Source organism: Entelurus aequoreus, linkage group LG15, assembly GCF_033978785.1.
Source record: "Entelurus aequoreus isolate RoL-2023_Sb linkage group LG15, RoL_Eaeq_v1.1, whole genome shotgun sequence".
Classification (NCBI taxonomy): domain Eukaryota; kingdom Metazoa; phylum Chordata; class Actinopteri; order Syngnathiformes; family Syngnathidae; genus Entelurus; species Entelurus aequoreus.
The window spans coordinates 25,289,518-25,308,997 of NC_084745.1; the positions used below are offsets into that span (position 1 = coordinate 25,289,518).

The 19,480-nt window shown below is 37.8% G+C and overlaps 1 protein-coding gene across 10 annotated transcripts in view; it reads left to right on the forward strand.

The window, feature by feature from the left end:
- Positions 1-17,165, forward strand: part of sema5a (sema domain, seven thrombospondin repeats (type 1 and type 1-like), transmembrane domain (TM) and short cytoplasmic domain, (semaphorin) 5A) — a 476,735-nt gene extending 459,570 nt beyond the window's left edge. For 8 of the 10 annotated variants that reach the window (XM_062021096.1, XM_062021098.1, XM_062021095.1 and 5 more), the window contains one exon: positions 16,224-17,165. In XM_062021096.1, the coding sequence (XP_061877080.1) occupies positions 16,224-16,343 (120 nt within the window). In that variant the 3' untranslated portion in view covers positions 16,344-17,165. Of the gene's footprint in view, positions 1-8,291; positions 8,556-16,223 lie in introns of all 10 variants that reach the window. The other 2 variants (XR_009821170.1, XR_009821171.1) reach the window with 2 other exon arrangements.
- The last annotated feature ends 2,315 nt before the right edge of the window (positions 17,166-19,480 follow it).

The window sequence follows — 19,480 nt, forward strand, 5'->3', positions numbered from 1 at the left end:
CAGCGGTTTTTATGGATCTAACTAAAGCATTTGACACAATTAATCACAATATTTTAATCAAAAAACTAGAACGATATGGCATCAGAGGGTTAGTCTTAAACTGGATAAGAGGTTATCTAACGAACAGGAAACAATACGTGAAGCTAGGCGAACACACGTCTACAACGCTAAATATATCCTGTGGTGTACCTCAGGGATCAATACTAGGACCTAAATTATTCAATCTCTATATAAATGACATTTGTAAAGTTACAAAAGATTTAAAGTTAGTATTATTTGCGGATGATACAACAGCGTTTTGTTCAGGAGAGAACACACAGGAGATAATACAAATAATAACAGAAGAAATTAACAAATTAAAAAGATGGTTTGACAAAAACAGACTATCGTTGAATCTTAGTAAAACTAAAATAATGCTATTTGGTAACAGTAGAAGAGAAAGTCAAACACAAATACAAATAGACGGAATAGAAGTTGAAAGAGTAAATGAAACCAAATTTTTAGGTATAATGATTGATGATAAATTGAACTGGAAATCTCACGTAAAAAATATACAACATAAAGTTGCAAGAAACACGTCAATAATGAATAAAGCAAAACATGTTCTAGACCAAAAATCCCTTCATATTCTCTACTGCTCACTAGTGTTACCATATCTGAGCTACTGTGTAGAAATATGGGGAAATAATTACAAAAGTACACTTCATTCATTAACGGTGTTACAAAAAAGATCAGTTAGAATAATACATAATGTTGGATATAGAGAACATACAAACCCTTTATTTATTGAATCAAAAATACTGAAATTCCACGACATAGTGAATTTGCAAACAGCTAAAATTATGCACAAAGCAAACTATAACCTGCTACCCAAGAATATACAACAATTCTTCTCAAAAAAAGAGGAGAAATATAATCTTAGAGAAAAACGGAATTTAAAACATTTGTTTGCACGTACAACACTTAAGACCTTCAGTATATCAGTATGTGGAATTAAATTATGGAATGGATTAAGCAAAGCAATCAAACAATGTACTAATATGATGCACTTCAAGAAACTCTTCAAACTTAAAGTGTTTACAAAGTACAAAGAAGAAGAACCATGACAAACATTCTCAATGTATTTCATCCATCCATTCATTCATTCTTAAAGTAGTCTTACTTATCTCATCATATGAAATATGACTTACTTCACCAATTATTATTATTAAATTCTTACTATTATTTATTTATTTATTTTTATTGTGATTACTTATGGAGTTTATTGTGAAAAAATTGTGAACAGGAAGTGAACAAAAAGTTTTGCAACTGTTATGTAAAGAAAAGGGGTAGGATTAAATAAGCTCTGCTTCTTCCTACTCCTTTTCGAACATGTTGAAAAGAGAAACTGGAAATTTTTCTATCATGTTGTATGCTTGCATGTTCGAAATAAACTCAAACTCAACTCAACTCAACTCAACTCCGTTCACTCCCAAAATGAATAAACAGCTGTTTTATTATTTTCCCCGAGGTAAAGTCAGTGACGTGGTGTTTTGTTTATCTTTTAACAACAGCAAGGTATAACATGTAGTGCAACATTTATATCACATAGTGGAGGGGAACTTTTCCTCGATTCAATAAACACGTACAAAACAGTGATACTGTTACGGTAAATCAAACATTAGTGCAATCATAGTATAGTAACACTCAAAATAGTGCAAAGCAATAACAATATCAATAACTCAACGTTGCTCAAACGTTAATGTCACACAACACAACACACAAAATAAACATGTAAAGCTCACTTTATGAAGTTATTCCTCATCCACGAATCCCTCAAATTCTTCTTCTTCCGTGTCCGAATTAAACAGTTGGGCGAATACGGCATCCAACATGCCCGGCTCAGTCTCGTCGAAGTCGTCATTAATCGAGTCAGTTGTCTAGCAGTTCAGTGACAATGTTAAATTATCTCGCTGCTGCTCTGTTCCCGTGTTCTACTGTGTGACTGATCGCCTTGAGCAGGGGTCCCCAAACTACGGCCCGCCAGCGTCCAAAATCAGGCCCGCGGGAAGTCCCAAGTTTAAAAAAAAAAATGTCTTATTCACTTTGTACCGCTTGCTGCTCACGGTGTCTCCTAGCCGCTCAGGCAAATCATATTGTCTAAAAATGCATTTTCTCATCGATAATGTGACATCATTGCATGCGCGGAAAGTGCGCTATATATATATATATATATATATATATATATATATATATATATATTCAGCCCGGCCCCCGGCCAAATTGTTTTAACCCAATGCGGCCCCCGAGTCAAAAAGTTTGGGGACCCCGGGCCTTGAGTTTAAACTCTGCGTCGTAAGCGTGTCTCTTAATAGGAGCCATTTTGGGGTCTTTACATAAACACACAAATGGAAATGAAACGGCACGCCTCGCGCAGTCATATATCCCAGCATGCGCTTCTTCTACGGGGGAAAATTAAGTCGGCGGCTGCTTACCTTAGTTGCGAGACCTGTTGTGGCTCAATATTGGTCCATATATAAGGCGCACCGGATTATAAGGCGCACTGTCAGCTTTTGAGAAAATTGGGGGTTTTTAGGTGCGCCTTATAGTGCGGAAAATACGGTACACTACGAATGAAGCAATACAAATACCAATAGAAATAGCACTATTGATAATGAATAATAACAATAATTACCTCTATTATCAACAATACAATTGTTTCAAATGCAACAATACATATATGTTATGATAACTTGAAATACAAAAGAAAGCGGATAAATGGAGGGGAAGAAAGAGAAGCGAACTGTATTAACCTTGTAGATTGTTATAGCACCAATAGGTAAAGCGTTGTCAGTGTGCCATGTGTTACCCAGTTTCCCCTAGGGCAGACCTGGGCATTCTGCGGCCCGCGGGCCGCATCCGGCCCTTTGTGCGTCCCTGTCCGGCCCGCGTGAGGCCAATTATAAATTACAAAATAAATTTTAAAAAGTATCTATGTCGAGTGTGCAATACAACAGTGCTGCTTTTGTTTTTGAAAATCGTTATTTGTATTACTTCCGTGTGGACGTATGCGTGTGCGTGATTGTGAGTGAATGTGAACAGCTGCAATCATTAATTACAAAATAAAGTTGAAAAAACATCTATGTCGTGCGCGCAATACAACTGTGCTGCTTTTATTTTGAAAAGTATTATTTATGGGCGTGTGTCCGTGTGTAACCTGCGAGTGAAGGTGCACATTCAGCGACAAGTGATGCACGGTTTACAACCGAGACGCTAAAAAGAGAAAAGTTGATGAAAAATGGCGTGTTTCCAACAAGACATGGACTGCCATGCAACGTTCCCTCTAAGGTGCGTGCCTGCGCAATTGCACACTGCAAGCGTCTGCTGCGCGCAGCAAATATATGCCGCGCACCAAATCAAATCCCATCTGAATTCTAAACAAAATAAACATATTTATTCTATGTAATTTTGCAATGCAACTTTGAGTGACAGTGACAACAAGTGGTCCTAACGGTGTTCGTCAACACCGTTTAATTGAACACCGTTCAATTATTGTAACGTCTATCGAGATGCTTCGAGGCCAGGAATTATATCGATCACTTTATTGAGCAAAACTGTTTATATTCGGCCAGAACCACACCAAAAACATAAGTAAAACACTTCTATCTCGAAAAACTAGTCATTTTCTGCCGTACAAACCAGGCCAAAACCAACTTGTCATCTGTCACCAACACGCATAGCACTAAACCACTGGTGCGTTTATGGCCACACAAAAAGTCGGACAACTCAAACACCACACAAAGTTACACTATGACTCCTCAGTCATACGTGTGCTTATTTTACTGTCATTTATTATTAATGTTAATTTATTTATATTAGTCATGGAATGCTGTTACACACACTATGTTGAAGTATTACTATTATTATTAATTATTATTATTATTTATCTTACGGTATGTATCAAAAATAATATTGAGCAAAATTTAATTGAAATATTGTCGATGTGGCCCTCCAGCAGTGCTCGGGTTGCTCATGCGGCCCCCGGTAAAAATTAATTGCCCACCCCTGCCCTAGGGCAACAACGTTAATATATGTTTGATGAAAAGTGATTATATGCATGATTGTATGTATGCATATATGGTTGTATATGTACAGTATGTGTATATAAATGATAAATGATAAATGGGTTATACTTGTATAGCGCTTTTCTACCTTCAAGGTACTCAAAGCGCTTTGACAGTATTTCCACATTCACCCATTCACACACACATTCACACACTGATGGAGGGAGCTGCCATGCAAGGCGCTACCAGCACCCATCAGGAGCAAGGGTGAAGTGTCTTGCCCAAGGACACAACGGACGTGACTAGGATGGTAGAAGGTGGGGATTGAACCCCAGTAACCAGCAACCCTCCGATTGCTGGCACGGCCACTCAATCAACTTCGCCACGCCGTCCCCATATATGTGTTTGTACAGTGAATGTATATGTACAGTATGTGTGTATGTATGTTTGTACAGTGAATGTATATGTACAGTATGTGTGTATGTACAGTATGTGTGTATGTATGTACTGGTATTTTTCAAAAGCAGAATAGTACAATTTGTAATTTATTAGTACCACGGTACTTTATAAGTACCTGTATACCGTACAACCCTACTACACACACAATAGCACCATATTGTAAATGTATCCATGCCGTGCCGTGTCATGTAGTGATATTGATGTTTTCACACATTTTGTGTTTGAGACAAGCAGTTGGAATTGATCGTGTGAGGTTATATGTTCCATCTGTGCATTGTTGATAAATATATTACAAAAGAACAAAGTCATTTTAATTAGCATACCTGCAGAATTAGTCAGTGAAAAAGTTAAATAGAGTCCATTTTGTCTCCCTAATAGACCTCCTTTTATCCCCTTTTCTATGGTCTGTGACATTGCTGTATTTAGTTGTGCAGGGATGGTTTGATAAGTTGCAGATGATTCACAAGATAGGTTTTATAACAAAAATAAAGTAAATAGCCAGCGGCTCTGTGAAGGAGAACAAATCCTTTGGCTGAGCACAAAGCTCCGGTGAGTGTAATTGCATCAAGGCATGAAGGTGTCAGCCGCGTTCATCTGTCACGCAATTAGAGTCAGGAGCATAATTCAGTTTGCTCAGTTGCAGACAGGTGGCTATTAATATAGACGGGACACCAAAAATACATAAAATTAAACATAAACTATGAATAAAGGCTTGTTTTCCAAGCTATTGTTTTCCAAACTATGAATAAAGGCTTGTTTTCCAAGGGTATTTTGAATGTGCTAAAATAATGCCTAATTTCCACTTTTAGTAATGAAGTATTTTAGAATACAGCATTGTCATCCCAGGCATAACAATGTTTTCGTTACTGTTAAGTGCCATTCAGTTTTTGATGTTACACCATTTTGACTTTGTATTTGCACTGAATTAGTTGTTTTATAAAGTAAAATTCAAATTTATAAATCTGTTCCTTAAAGAGCTTTGCAAAAACACCTCAGAACCAAAAAAAAAAGTGTCAATACAACGTTTGAAAATGCCAGTTGTAATCCCACATTTATTTAAAATTACAAATGCAATCTCGTATGTGAAGGTTTTAATTTGGTCTACTGTCTATGAATTTTTTACTTTGTAGACCCTTTCCCATTCAAAGCATGCAGCAAAATGTGGCTGGACTTCTTAAAGGGGAACTGCACTTTTTCTGTAATTTTGCCTATTGTTCACAATCATTATGAGAGACAAGAAGTGACGTGTCGTCTTTTTTTTAGGGTTTAAAGATTATTAAGAAAACGCTTGGAAGATGCGGCTAATGGGAGTCACCGTTGTAGCCTTCAAAGCCCTCTAAAACAACTTTATATACACACTGCAAGTCTATAAATATAATGTAGTAACAGACACGTTCATAACAATATGTAATATGTTCAATATTTACCTTAATTTGATCATTTAAATCCTTTCCGGGACTGATTTCTCCTGCGCATTAATTTCTGTTTCCAACGCACGTCCGACTACTGGCAACAAATGTGTTGTTCTAATCGTGGCAGACTTGGTAACAGACTATTAAGACGACTATTTTTGGACAAATAAGGAGTCACAACCTTTTATTTCTGAAGCTAAATATAATAGGATGAACTACTGCTTATAGAAGCAAGCACAAAGAAGAGGGTGAAACGTTGGAGCAGACGGAAGCAGAGAGAGTGAGGTGAAAGTCACTCGAAGCTGCAAATGTGGAATTTGGAGGCAAGCTATTGCGATATAAATGGCGTTCTTGTCCAAAATCGACAGGACACGTCCCCGGCTAGCTGGACCAAACGCACAACTGTCCATCGAGTGAGTCACACTTTAATAGCGATCATGATACACCCAGCACGTCATGCCTGTTATTACAACTACAGTACATACACTGTCTGGCTAGCTCAGCTGTGTACAAATAAACCATGAAATGTAGGCTAATACTTTACAGATACTGTGATATGTCAGTACAGATTGGTGTTCTATCGCAGTGTTGTGCATTACAAACTCAAACGCCTTTCGAGCTGACGTAGAAGCTAGCTTATCTCCTGCCTTAGCTAGCTTTTACGGCTAATACCGTAGTGAAGTGAAGTGAATTATATTTATATAGCGCTTTTCTCTAGAGACTCAAAGCACTTTACATTGTGAAACCCAATATCTAAGTTACATTTTTAAACCAGTGTGGGTGGCACTGGGAGCAGGTGGGTAAAGCGTCTTGCCCAAGGACACAACGGCAGTGACTAGGTTGGCAAAAGCGGGGATCGAACCTGGAACCCACAAGTTGCTGGCACGGCCACTCTACCAACCGAGCTATACCGCCCCTCTGTAGCACCGTAATACTGTAGCATTACTCAGTGTTTGCTCTTACGGCGTGGCGAAGTTGGGAGAGTGGCCGTGCCAGCAATCTGAGGGTTACTGGTTCAATCCCCACCTTCTACCATCCTAGTCACGTCCGTTGTGTCATTGAGCAAGACACTTCACCCTTGCTCCTGATGGGCCTGGTTAGCGCCGTGCATGGCAGCTCCCTCCATCAGTGTGTGAAATTGTGAATGGGTGAATGTGGAAAATAGTGTCAAAGCGCTTTGAGTTCCTTAAAAAAAAAAGGTAGAAAAGCGCTATACACGTACAACCCATTTACCCATACTTGCCAACCTTGAGACCTCCGAATTCGGGAGATGGTGGAACGGAGGGGTGGCTGGGGGAGGGGCGTGGTTAAGAGGGGAGGAGTATATTTACAGCTAGAATTCACCATTTGCATTCTGGCGAGCAATCTCTGAATCCAGGAACATATCCTTCACGGATTTGTTGAAGACATCCGCAAATGAGAACGGGATGTTGCTTCCAGCTATCAGCATAGCCATCTTTGTCTCGGCATATGCTACACCCTCGGGACTCCATTTAGCGAGGTGGCCCATAATACTGGGCTGTGACCGGTGCTGCGCTGCCGCCACCTTGTGCTTCGCTGACTGTTCATGAGTGACTATATCCGTTCGGCCGCCGTGTTCAATGGAGAAGTCTGTTCTACAAAATTTACAGGCAGCATACCCCTTCCCCTTCGAACTGTCCTGGATAAACTGAAATTCTTGTTTCCATTCGTTTTGGAACTTACAAGCGTATTTCTTCATCTTACTCGTCGTCGGCGTCGCCATGGCTGTATCTTCCTCGTTCTTCTGCTTTGTCTCCTTGTTGTGTGCGCAGTTGTGCACTCTCTAAAAGCCGTAGATGTTATAACGTGATTGGGCAGGCACGCTGTTTATATTGTGGGAAAGCGGTCGTGAAAACAGGCTGTCGACCCGTCACTCAGGTCCTCATGGAGCTGGAGGGGGCGTGGCCTCCAGCTCCGACTGGAAATCGGGAAATTTTCGGGAGAATATTTGTCCCGGGAGGTTTTCGGGAGAGGCGCTGAAATTCGGGAGTCTCCCGGAAAATTCGGGAGGGTTGGCAAGTATGCATTTACCATTTACAATAACAATGTCGCTACAGCTTGGTTATTATACAGGTTACGGAACGTAAATGAAATATTGTTTACGGTTTTTGAGTGCATTTTTAAAGTGATTTAGAGGTAGAGTTTATTGCTCCCATTAGCTGCATTGCTAGCCACCTAGAACACGATTATTTTTACATGTCAGAATGCAAAAGAAAAAAAACCTCTTGTATCTTGTCTCATAATGATTGTGAAGGATAGGCAAAATCCCCCCAAAAATGCAGTTCCCCTTCAAGTGTCATAAGTTAATGATGACGCAAAAACAAGTTTGCTGTTATTTCCTTCCTTCCTTTTGCAGCCTGACGTTTCGGTTCTGTTGCCGCTGGACGAGCCCGCCATGCACCAGCCAGTCTCTGCTAACATGGGGGTGTCCATGCGGGGCCTGGAGATTTTCTACTAACCTCTGACCTCTCGACAACATCCCGCCTTTTGACCACTCCCCCACCTTCCCCGACAAGTTTCTGACATAAACCACCACCACTGCTACTACTTCTTTCTCGTCCTTTCCCACCACCGCCATCGTGCACCTTCCACTTCCTGTGGCACTTCCTGTGCGTGACAGGTTGGAGTACTGATCGTCTTAGCCTCCTCCCCTCTTTTCTTTCCAGCTTGTATCAAGGCACTGTTACCATATCTCTAACATTTGCATGATTAAGCTTGTTTATCACTCTTGTTTTATCATATTTTTATGTGTGATGACTTAAATGCCCCTCTGTTCATCACTAAAGCCACTATAGCAAAATCTTAGCCTGAATACAAGACCATCTGGACTATATGACACACCCTCTTTTTCAAGACCTATTATTGGAAACATATTTTCATTAGGTAATAGATTACCGGTATGTGTGAGTGAGTTTTGCGCCACCTGTTGGTTTTTTAAGTATAAATATCTAGAGCGGAAATATAACATCTTGTCACCTGTTGATATATTGTATATCTGCAGTAAATGACCGGAGCCCTGGTAAGTACACAAAACTTTGTTTTTTACTCAATATGACAGTAATGTTCTTGGAATCCTGAGATAATGCGAAAAAAGCAATAAAAATGTATTCAAACATAACTCCTAAACCAAACATGCATAATGTCTAATAATGCCTGAAATAATGTATCTTTGTGAGTTTTACTAGAATCATGTGCTTTTGTAAGGTTTGCAAATACACAAATTCTTTTTTTACTCAATATGACAGTGTAACTGTCACACTCAATATGACAGTTATTTAAACATAACTCTTAAACCAAACATGCAAAATGGCTACTAATGCCTGAAATAATGTATATATGTGTGTTTTACTAGAAACATGTGCTTTTGTAAGGTTTGCAAACGCAAAAATTAGTTTTTACTCAATATGACAGTAATGTTCTTAGAACCCTGAGATAATGCGAAAAAAGCAATAAAAATGTATTCAAACATAACTCCTAAACCAAACATGCATAATGTCTAATAATGCCTGAAATAATGTATCTTTGTGAGTTTTACTAGAATCGTGTGCTTTTGTAAGGTTTGCAAATACACAAATTCGTTTTTTACTCAATATGACAGTATAACTGTCACACTCCATATAACAGTTATTTAAACATAACTCTTAAACCAAACATGCAAAATGGCTACTTATGGCTGAAATAATGTATATTTGTGTGTTTTACTAGAAACGTGTGCTTTTGTAAGGTTTGCAAACACAAAAATGTGTTTTTTACTAAATATGACAGTAATGTTCTTAGAATCCTGAGATAATGCGAAAAAAGCAATAAAAATGTATTCAAACATAACTCCTAAACCAAACATGCAAAATGTCTAATAATGCCTGAAATAATGTATATTTGTGTGTTTTACTAGAATCATGTGCTTTTGTAAGGTTTGCAAACACAAAAATGTGTTATTTACTAAATATGACAGTAATGTTCTTAGAATCTGAGATAATGCAAAAAAAGCAATAAAAAAATTCCAACATAACTCCTAAACCAAACATGCAAAATGTCTAATAAGGCCTGAAATAATGTATATTTGTGAGTTTTACTATAAACATGATCTTTTGTAAGGTTTGCAAACACAAAAATTAGTTGTTTTACTCTATATGACAGTATAACTGTCATACTCAATATGTTCCTGCTGTCAAAAAAGTACCCTTTTTGTGAGACTACTCAACTTTAAGCATCTCCAGTAATTTATTAAGTATTATATATTTATTTGCTCTAATGTAACCGTTAGGTTTACCACGAGCTGATTTAGAACCAATTTACCGCAAATTAAATGATTTCAGTAAAATGCATCACAGCATATTAGGGATGGGCGATATTGTCTAAAATCTATATCGCGATATATATATATTGCAGCCTCCTGTGATAAGAATATATACAGTATCAGGATTAGGGATGTAAGGATAAATGATAACTAGAGATGTTCGATAATGGCTTTTTTGCCGATATCCGATATTCCGATATTGTCCAATTCTTAATTACGGATTCCGATATCAACCGATACCGATATATACGGTCGTGGAATTAACACATTATTATGCCGAATTTTTTTGTGATGCCCTGCTGGATGCATTGAACAATGTTACAAGGTTTTCCAAAATAAGAGAACAACTTCAACTCAAATTATGGAAAAAAATGCCAACATGGCACTGCCATATTTATTATTGAAGTCACAAAGTGCATTATTTTTTTAACATGCCTCAAAACAACAGCTTGGACTAGGGCAGGGGTCAGCAACCCGCGGCTCCGGAGCCGCATGCGGCTCCTTGACCACTCTGATGCGGCTCAGCTACATACATGCCGACCCCCCCGATTTTCCCAGGAGATTTATGGATCTCAGTGTCTTTCATAGATTACTCCCAGGGAAAAAAATAATCCTATTTACACTCTAATTACTAAATAAAGGGCGTGCCCTAATTGCACTGCAGTAATTGTCCTCTATAGCATTTACATACAGCGTGCCAGTCCAGCCACATGTTGCATGTTGTTATTACATGCACACACAGGAGACAGCAAAGCATACTTACTCATCAGCCACACAGCTTACACTGACGGTAGCCGTATCAAACAACTTTAACATTGTTACGTTACAAATATGCGCCACACTGTGAACCCACACCAAAAAAGAATGGAAAAACACATTTCTGGAGAACATCCCACTGTAACACAACATAAACACAGCACAACCATTACCCAGAATCCCATGCAGCCCTAACTCTTCCGGTCTACATTATACACCCCCGCTACCACCAAATCCCCCCACACATCAACCCCCCCCCCCCCCCCCCCCCTCTCCGTGCGTTGGTTGAGCGGAAGAGTTAGGGCTGCATGGGATTTTGGGTATTGGTACCGTCAGTGTAAGATGTGTGGCTGCTGAGTTAGTACGCCTTGCTGTCACTTACGTGAGCAAGCTGAAATTGCATTCTACGTGTGGTCGAGCAGGTACACTGTTAGGGCAGGCTGTAGAGGGCGCCAAATGTAGTGTCATCACGCTCTGATATTCGGGAGTCTCCCGGGAAAAATGAGAAGGTTGGCAAGTATGACGCTATCAAGCGCCATTCATTCAAAACTCGCGGTCTGCACTAACATCAAATTTCCACATTAAAGTGCGTGCCGGTGCGTGTGTCGGAGACCCCTGGTTAACATAGCACAAAGCATTTAAGCTTTGTATGCAGTGTTTTTCATTTTAAAAAAAATTTTGTGGCTCCCATTACTTTGTTTAATTTGTGAAACTAGCCAAAATGGCTCTTTGAGTGGTAAAGGTTGCCGACCCCTGGACTAGGGGATATGCTCTCCCTGAGATAATCCTGATACCCACTACAACTATGGGAAATACTATACTTTGACTTTCACAAAGTCTAAGTTTAAGTCTAAGAAAGTGCATTATTCTTTATTATTTTTTTAAACATGCCTCAAAACAACAGCTACAAAAACAATGAAGGCACACAGCTTCAGTCCAGAGTACACTAGAGTAATAAAGTAAAAAATAACATAGTCCTCCTTTATTGCAAGACTGCCTGGTATTCTGTATAACAGGAAATTATAAACTGGGCTCAATCTGCCCTGCTCTAACGTATTTGTATGAGTAACACAAATGTGCTGCAAGCTAGTGGTGAGTGCTTGAAGTGGCCTAGCAGTGCCGGAGCTTCTGAAATGCTGCGTTAAGACGGGGCATCTCCGTTCACTGCAAGCTGCAAAGTGTGCGCCATGCAGGGCAGACTATCCACACCAAACTCCACCGTCGTGCGTTGTCCCTGACGCGAGCTTTCGCCCCGGGGTGGTTTTTGTTGTATTTTTGTTTTTTCTCTGCAGAGTCTTTAAGCGACAACTGTGTGGTACTACTTTTTTTCGCTGTTTGCTTTTCATCCATCTTCCGCTTGTATTCATCGTGTATCTCCTTATGATTCTTGAAGAGGTGGGAGATCAAATTGCTCGTATTAAAGGAGGACGTCTCGGTTCCTCCTCGCATAACCAACTGTTTGCAGTCATTGCAAATTGCCAGTTTTTTATCCGTCAGAGACACTTTAAAATAATCCCAAACCATAGACATGGTGTCGTTAGTCAGTCATCGAGCGAGCTCGCTTGTTAGCCACGGCTACAGCACCGGCAACAACACACTCTTGTTGTTGTTATGCTCCGCTCGCGGCGGTTTGATGAGGTCATCAAGCGTCGCCAGTAAACCTCTCATGCTACAGTCGCCAACTCATGTGTTGTGTGTGGGGAGAGGGGAGAGGTGAGGGGCTGCTGACTGGGTTTATATCCGTGTTTTACCGGATATGTACCGCTCCGTACAACAGCGTTTTAAAAATTAATTAATTTTACTTTTTGAAACCGATACCGATAATTTCCGATATCACATTTTTAAGCATTTATCGGCCGATAATATTGTCGGACATCTCTAATGATAACAACAGTAAAATTCCCAACAGCTAGTATATCTATTGTAAATTAAAATGGGCAAAAAAAACGAGATTGATAACTGCACTTTGATAAACTCACGGATTGACCGGCGACAGCACACTAGCTGAACAGATATCTAGCTTAAACAGTTAGCATAGCCTATTTTATATTCCTATGGTGTGTAGCGCAGCATGTTGAGCTACTACTTGTCCTCCAGTGATAATGTTACTTGTACAAACCTTTGTTTGTTTGCCACCATGGAGGCCAGAATTGACAACCAAGAAGCGGCTTAGCACTGCCAGCTAGCGAGAACGCAACAGTGCGTTGAGAACCCATTGTTGTTGTCAGCTTTGCAGGAACCAGCTAATATGTCATCAACATGCATTATCACAATATTGATTGATTGATTGATTGATTGATTGATTGATTGATTGATTGATTGATTGATTGATTGATTGATTGATTGATTGATTGATTGATTGATTGATTGATTGATTGATTAGAAGTTTGCAAAGAAAAGGGTACGGTTTCATGACAGTACGGCTTCACTGGTACAAGGTAAACTAAAAATAAATTATTCAAGAAAGCCTGAGCTTGTTTAAATTGAAATACTTTTTTAAACTCATATAACATTGAAAAACTTGCAGATATAAGTACTATGCAGAAAGTGTTCAAAAGGCAAAAAATAATTTAATATTAAATATGAAAAAATATAACGACCGCATTAAGTAGCATTGCCAAAATGTGTATCATTTATATTGTGCAACCCTACAGCATATCATAGCAACGTATTAATATTTAATAAAATATTATATGAAAAAACAATATGTTGGTTGTATCATCTTTTACCACCCAAGACCTCGCTTTCAAACATTTCTAGTGTTTTTGAAACCAATGTCGTTGCCTTCAAGGAGTCGAACGGCTAATTATCCATAGTGATAATTGTTTCACAGCATGTACGCTGTACTTTGGTGTGCTTATTGTAATATTCACACTTACCTTTTGCTCCTTAGGTGAGATAATGCAAACAAGCGTAGTAGCATAGCAGCAACTGCGGTAGTAGAAAAGAAGAAGACAATAAATTTGTTTTTACACTGGCGCACTTGTTCATTATCGAAAAAAGTGACCTATTAGATGGTTTTGATTGCCTGCCTTTGAAACTAATGATGGTTTTAGAGATGAAAGAGGAGGACACATGCAGACAATTCAATTTGCCAGATGTGTTGTCGTCTTTTCAACTTCAGTTCTGACCTCGCTTCTTTCAATAGTTTTCATTTCAGTTGCTTGATCTATTTTTTTCTTGGAATATATGCACTTTTTACCAAGAAGTATGAGGGCCACACTGAAAAGAAAAAAAAAACTAGCAGTATGGGAATATAGTTATAATATTACAAGAGTAACGTCGTAATGTCACAAGAATACAAAATAGAAGCTATAATGAAATTGCTATATTGATCGTCAATGATTTTAAAAAGCATTGTTACATTATGAGCACAATTTTTTTTTACAAGAGCTGAGGTGTATTGTTTTCATATTTTTCATGATAAAAGTAAGTTTTGTATATTTTTTACATAATTTCAAATATGTAAATCTACCAAAATAAATGAAAAAAAAAATAGAATAAAGTTGTAATTTTACTAAATATATTGAAAATAAAAATTGTGCAAACATAATTTTTTAGTTTTATGATTAAAGTTGCAATAATAGAAAAATTTGAATAAAGGAATAAATTATGTTGAAATATTCATACAATGAAAAAACATTTTACAAGTTTAAAGAAACAATTTGACAGCTGTGAAATATTACAGATTAAAGTTGTAGATTTAGGAGAAAAATAAGCCATGTTTCAACAATAATTAAGTTTAAATAAAACATTTTTACACTATATTTTTTTCCTTTTATTTGACATAATTTCTTTAAATCTTTATTTAATTTCTGTTTAAGAAAAATTTACTTTCCACAAGTAATGTTAAAACAATAACAGTGGGAGCGAAAACAAGTTGTAATTTTTACAGTATAAAGTCAGCGTATGAGAAAACAAAGTTGTAGATTTAGGAGGGAGAAAAAACACATTTAAAATGTTTTCAAGATCAAAGTTTTAATATTTTGTTAAAATATTATGATACAGTCTAAGTAAAATGTCTGAAATTTTACTACCCCCCCCCCCCCCCCCAAAATGTAATATTACAACAATAACAACAGTGCTGGGAAAGAAAGTAGCAGTTTTTATGAGTAGTAGTTTTTATGATAAAAAAAATGTATATAGAATAAATGTTAAAACATTTTTTATGATTAAAATTGCAATATTAAAAAGGGTATTTTTATTAAAGTTTAATTAGGTATTTCAGTATTTTTGTAATGGTTTTTTTTTATAAAATTTAATTTATGAAGTGAAAACAAGTACAATAAAGTCGTAATTTTATAAAAAAAGATTGAAAATAAAGTAGAATAGAAAACATTTAGTAGAATAAAGTGATACATTATGTTAAAATATTCCTACAATATAAACATAATATTACAAAGTAACACTAATAAAACTGAGAAAATTAGTCATTTACTGACATTAAAAGTTGTAGTTTTGAGAACATTTTAAAAAGCCGTATTTGTGAAAAAAAAGTTACAATATTTTGCAAGAATTACGCTAAAATATTAAGTGTTTAGCCATATTCATGTTTGAATATTAACGATATGGTTAACATGTTCTATGGTTTATTTGTTTCAGACATGTTTAAAAAGGAACATTACATGGTTACCTTTTCACTATTTAACATGTTTGAAAAGAAGTAGGAAGAAGTGGAGTTTATTTTACAATACATGGTGGTAGATTTAATATTTGCAACAATACAGGCGTAGATTTAAGAACAAAGTCATTTCATGAGACAAAAGTAATCATGTTTGGAGAATGAAGTTATAAATTGACAAGAATACATAGGTTATTGTACAAGAATCAGGTTGAAATATTGCATAGGTAGGTTCTATTTATTGCAAAATAAAAGTTATATAGTCTGAAAATATTGTCAGAATAAAGTCATGATTTTACAAAACTGGAGTAAAGTTATACTGCAATATTGCTTTACGTTTGTGCAGGAATTTAAATGAAGTATATTATTATATTAGGAATTGAGAACCAATGTCATCTGCAGTGGACATTTGTTTTAGGAAATATAAATGATAATAAAGAATGTTATGCATAAGACAAATGTCCTCTGCAGTAAGGTTATGCTAATAATGTTTTAAATTCTGCTTTTCTTTTCAGTGTTGCCCTGATATTTCATTTGTAGCTTTTATCTTGACATTTAAAACAGTTAATAATTATGAATGAACGCTAACTCCTTCTGTACTCTTTTCCCCGCAGGCCTTCAACAAAAACAATCTGATTCTGGAGGAACGCAAGAAGTACTTCAGCACGCAGTTGGCGGGGAAAACGTACACCAACACATACTTCAGCGACCTCAACACCTACGATGACTATTAGGCCCGAATTCTGCCAAAAAAAGAACCTTTTTTTGTTCTGGTCCCATGTTGACTGAATCCTTCTTGTGTGTTTTGTATCGAGATTTGTGGCCGCCCTCGCTCTGGCACTCTTGGCAGTGAAAAACAGACAACTGACTGGTCGCCATGCCAACAGAGGGAGGGGCCCACTCTCTCAGGTGCCTTGAGGTACACTCGGAAGGAAAGGTGTCTTACTAAGGAATGGACAAGTGAGCTTCCCCTGACAGGAAGTTTGTGCTGTCCTGTGATTTGCATGACTCCGATCCTTTTACATAATTCCATTTGCATGACGCCATTCCATCTTTTTCCTTTTTTGGGGGGTGTGTGGGAGGGGGGGACGAGCAGGAATTAGGATGTAGATATTTCAAGTCAGACACTTTTATTCCCACTCAGCTATGAAGGAATTGCAGAAAAAAAACATAATAGTGTCGAGTGTTAAAATGATCCAGTGATAAGTCAAATGCAGTATGCCTACTAACCAGCCTGCATCGATTCAGTCCATTACACTACTTTTTTATATTTTTATGTAAAAAAAAAAAATGAAAAAAAAAAGAATATAAAAAAACACGATAATAGTGGTTGCTATTTTTTGTCTTTGTATTTGTGGGGGCAGGATGTTGATGAAATGCATTTATTGTAGCAAAAAACACTTTTCCCATGTGTACTGCAAGATGGCGCTCAAGTCATCGATTGACGTCAAAATATTCGGTTATTCGGTCGCGACTAACTCTTTTTACATGTCCGCTTGTGTTACTGTGCATAAATTAAACGCTGCTTTCTACACAATGCGCTTGTCGGAGTTCCTTCACTGCTGTATTACTACAATTTCTCTGAATTGGGGATTATTTTTTTACATATTTATGATTTAAGTGCGAGAGGAGTGTTCGTAATGAAACGGCACACATTTAGTGTGAATGTACAAAACCCCAAACCAGTGAAGTTGGCACATGGTGTAATTCGTAAATAAAAACAGAATACAATGATTTGCAAATCCTTTTCAACTTATATTCAATTGAATAGACTGCAAAGACAAGATACTTAGCGTTCGAACTGAAACACTTTGTTATTTTTTGCTAAAAAGTTGGCACATGGGCATTTTTACCACTGTGTTACATGGCCTTTCCTTTTAACAACACTCAGTAAACGTTTGGGAACTGAGGAGACCAAATTTTGAAGTGGAATTATTTCCCATTCTTGCTTGATGTACAGCTTAAGTTGTTCAACATTCCGGGGGTCTCCGCTGTGGTATTATAGGCTTCATAATGCGCCACACATTTTCAATGTCTGGACTACAGGCAGGCCAGTCTAGTACCCGCACTCTTTTACTATGAAGCCACGTTGTTGTAACACGTGGCTTAGCATTGTCTTGCTAAAATAAGCAGGGGCGTCCATGATAAGGTTGCTTGGATGGCAACATATGTTGCTCCAACACCTGTATGTACCTTTCAGCATTAATGGTGCCTTCACACATGTGTAAGTTACCCATGTCTTGGGCACTAATACACCCCCATACCATCACAGATGCTGGCTTTTCAACTTTGCGCCTATAACAGTCCGGATGGTTATTTTCCTTTCTGTTCCGGAGGACACGACGTCCACAGTTTCCAAAAACAATTTGAAATGTGGACTCGTCAGACCACAGAACACTTTTACACTTCGCATCAGTCCATCTTACATGAGCTCGGGCCCAGTGAAGCTGGCGGCGTTTCTGGGTGTTGTTAGTAAATGGCTTTCGCTTTGCATAGTAGAGTTTTAACTTGCACTTACAGATGTAGCGACAAACTGTAGTCACTGACAGTGGTTTTCTGAAGTGTTCTTGAGCCCATGTGGTGATATCCGTTACACACTGATGTCGGTTTTTGATGCAGTACAGCCTGAGGGATCGACGGTGACGGGCTTAGCTGCTTACGTGCAGTGATTTCTCCAGATTCTCTGAACCTTTTGATGATATTACGGACCGTAGATGGTGAAATCACTAAATTCCTTGCTATAGCTTATTGAGAAATGTTATTCTTAAATTATTCGACAATTTGCTCACACATTTGTTCACAAAGTGGTGACCCTCGCCCCATCCTTGTTTGTGAATGACTGAGCATTTCATGGAAGCTGCTTTTATACCCAATCACGACACCCACCTGTTCCCAATTAGCCTGTTCACTTCTGGGATTTTCCAAATTAGTGTTTGATGAGCATTCCTCAACTTTCTTAGTCTTTTTTGTGCCACTTGTGCCAGCTTTTATGTTGCAGGCATCAAATTCCAAATAAGCTATAATTTGCAAAAATTAACCAAGTTTTACAGTTCGAACGTTAAGTATCTTGTCTTTGCAGTCTATTCAATTGAATATTGATTGAAAAGGATTAGCAAATCATTGTATTCTGTTTTTATTTATGATTTACACAACGTGCCAACTTCACTGGTTTTGGGTTTTGTAGTTGCAGAGGAAAGTGTGTCATGGGTTTTGACTTGTTGATTATTTTGTGTCGAACAATTACGACTGCCTTGCAAAAGTATCAACTCTATATTACATTACCTGCAAGATGAGTGATCATAATTAATGACATGGCACATTTCCACAATGCACACAAGTGTAGTTGCAGGGGTTGTTATTACTGCCTAGCGAAAGTATTCAACCTAATTTAGTGACGGTATTACAGGTACATTTGTACTACTCACACAAATGTATTTGCAAGGAAGTAAGCATGTCAAGGGTTTTGACTTGTTGATTATTTTGAGTCTTACTTCTAACAGTGCTCTGCTCTGCTCATTACTTGCAAGAGGAGTGATCGTAATTAATTAAGTGGCACAGCTTTACGACACACACAAATGTAATTGCAGGGGAGTAGGTGTGCCATGGTGTTTGACTTGGGGATTATTTAGAATTTTACTATTATAACAGTGCCTTGCAAAAGTATTAAGCCTATTTTTGCTTTCATCATTTTTATCATATTTAACATGAGATGCATCAACTTAATTAAACCAGTCACTTTAAGAAGGAGGGGATACTTAAGGGGGTCCTATTATGCAAAACCAACTTTTCTTACCTGTTGGTACCTGTTTTTCTGTTTTTGGGATCTCCATAAGTCCTGAAAATGTGAAATAACACCATTGAGGCATAGCTA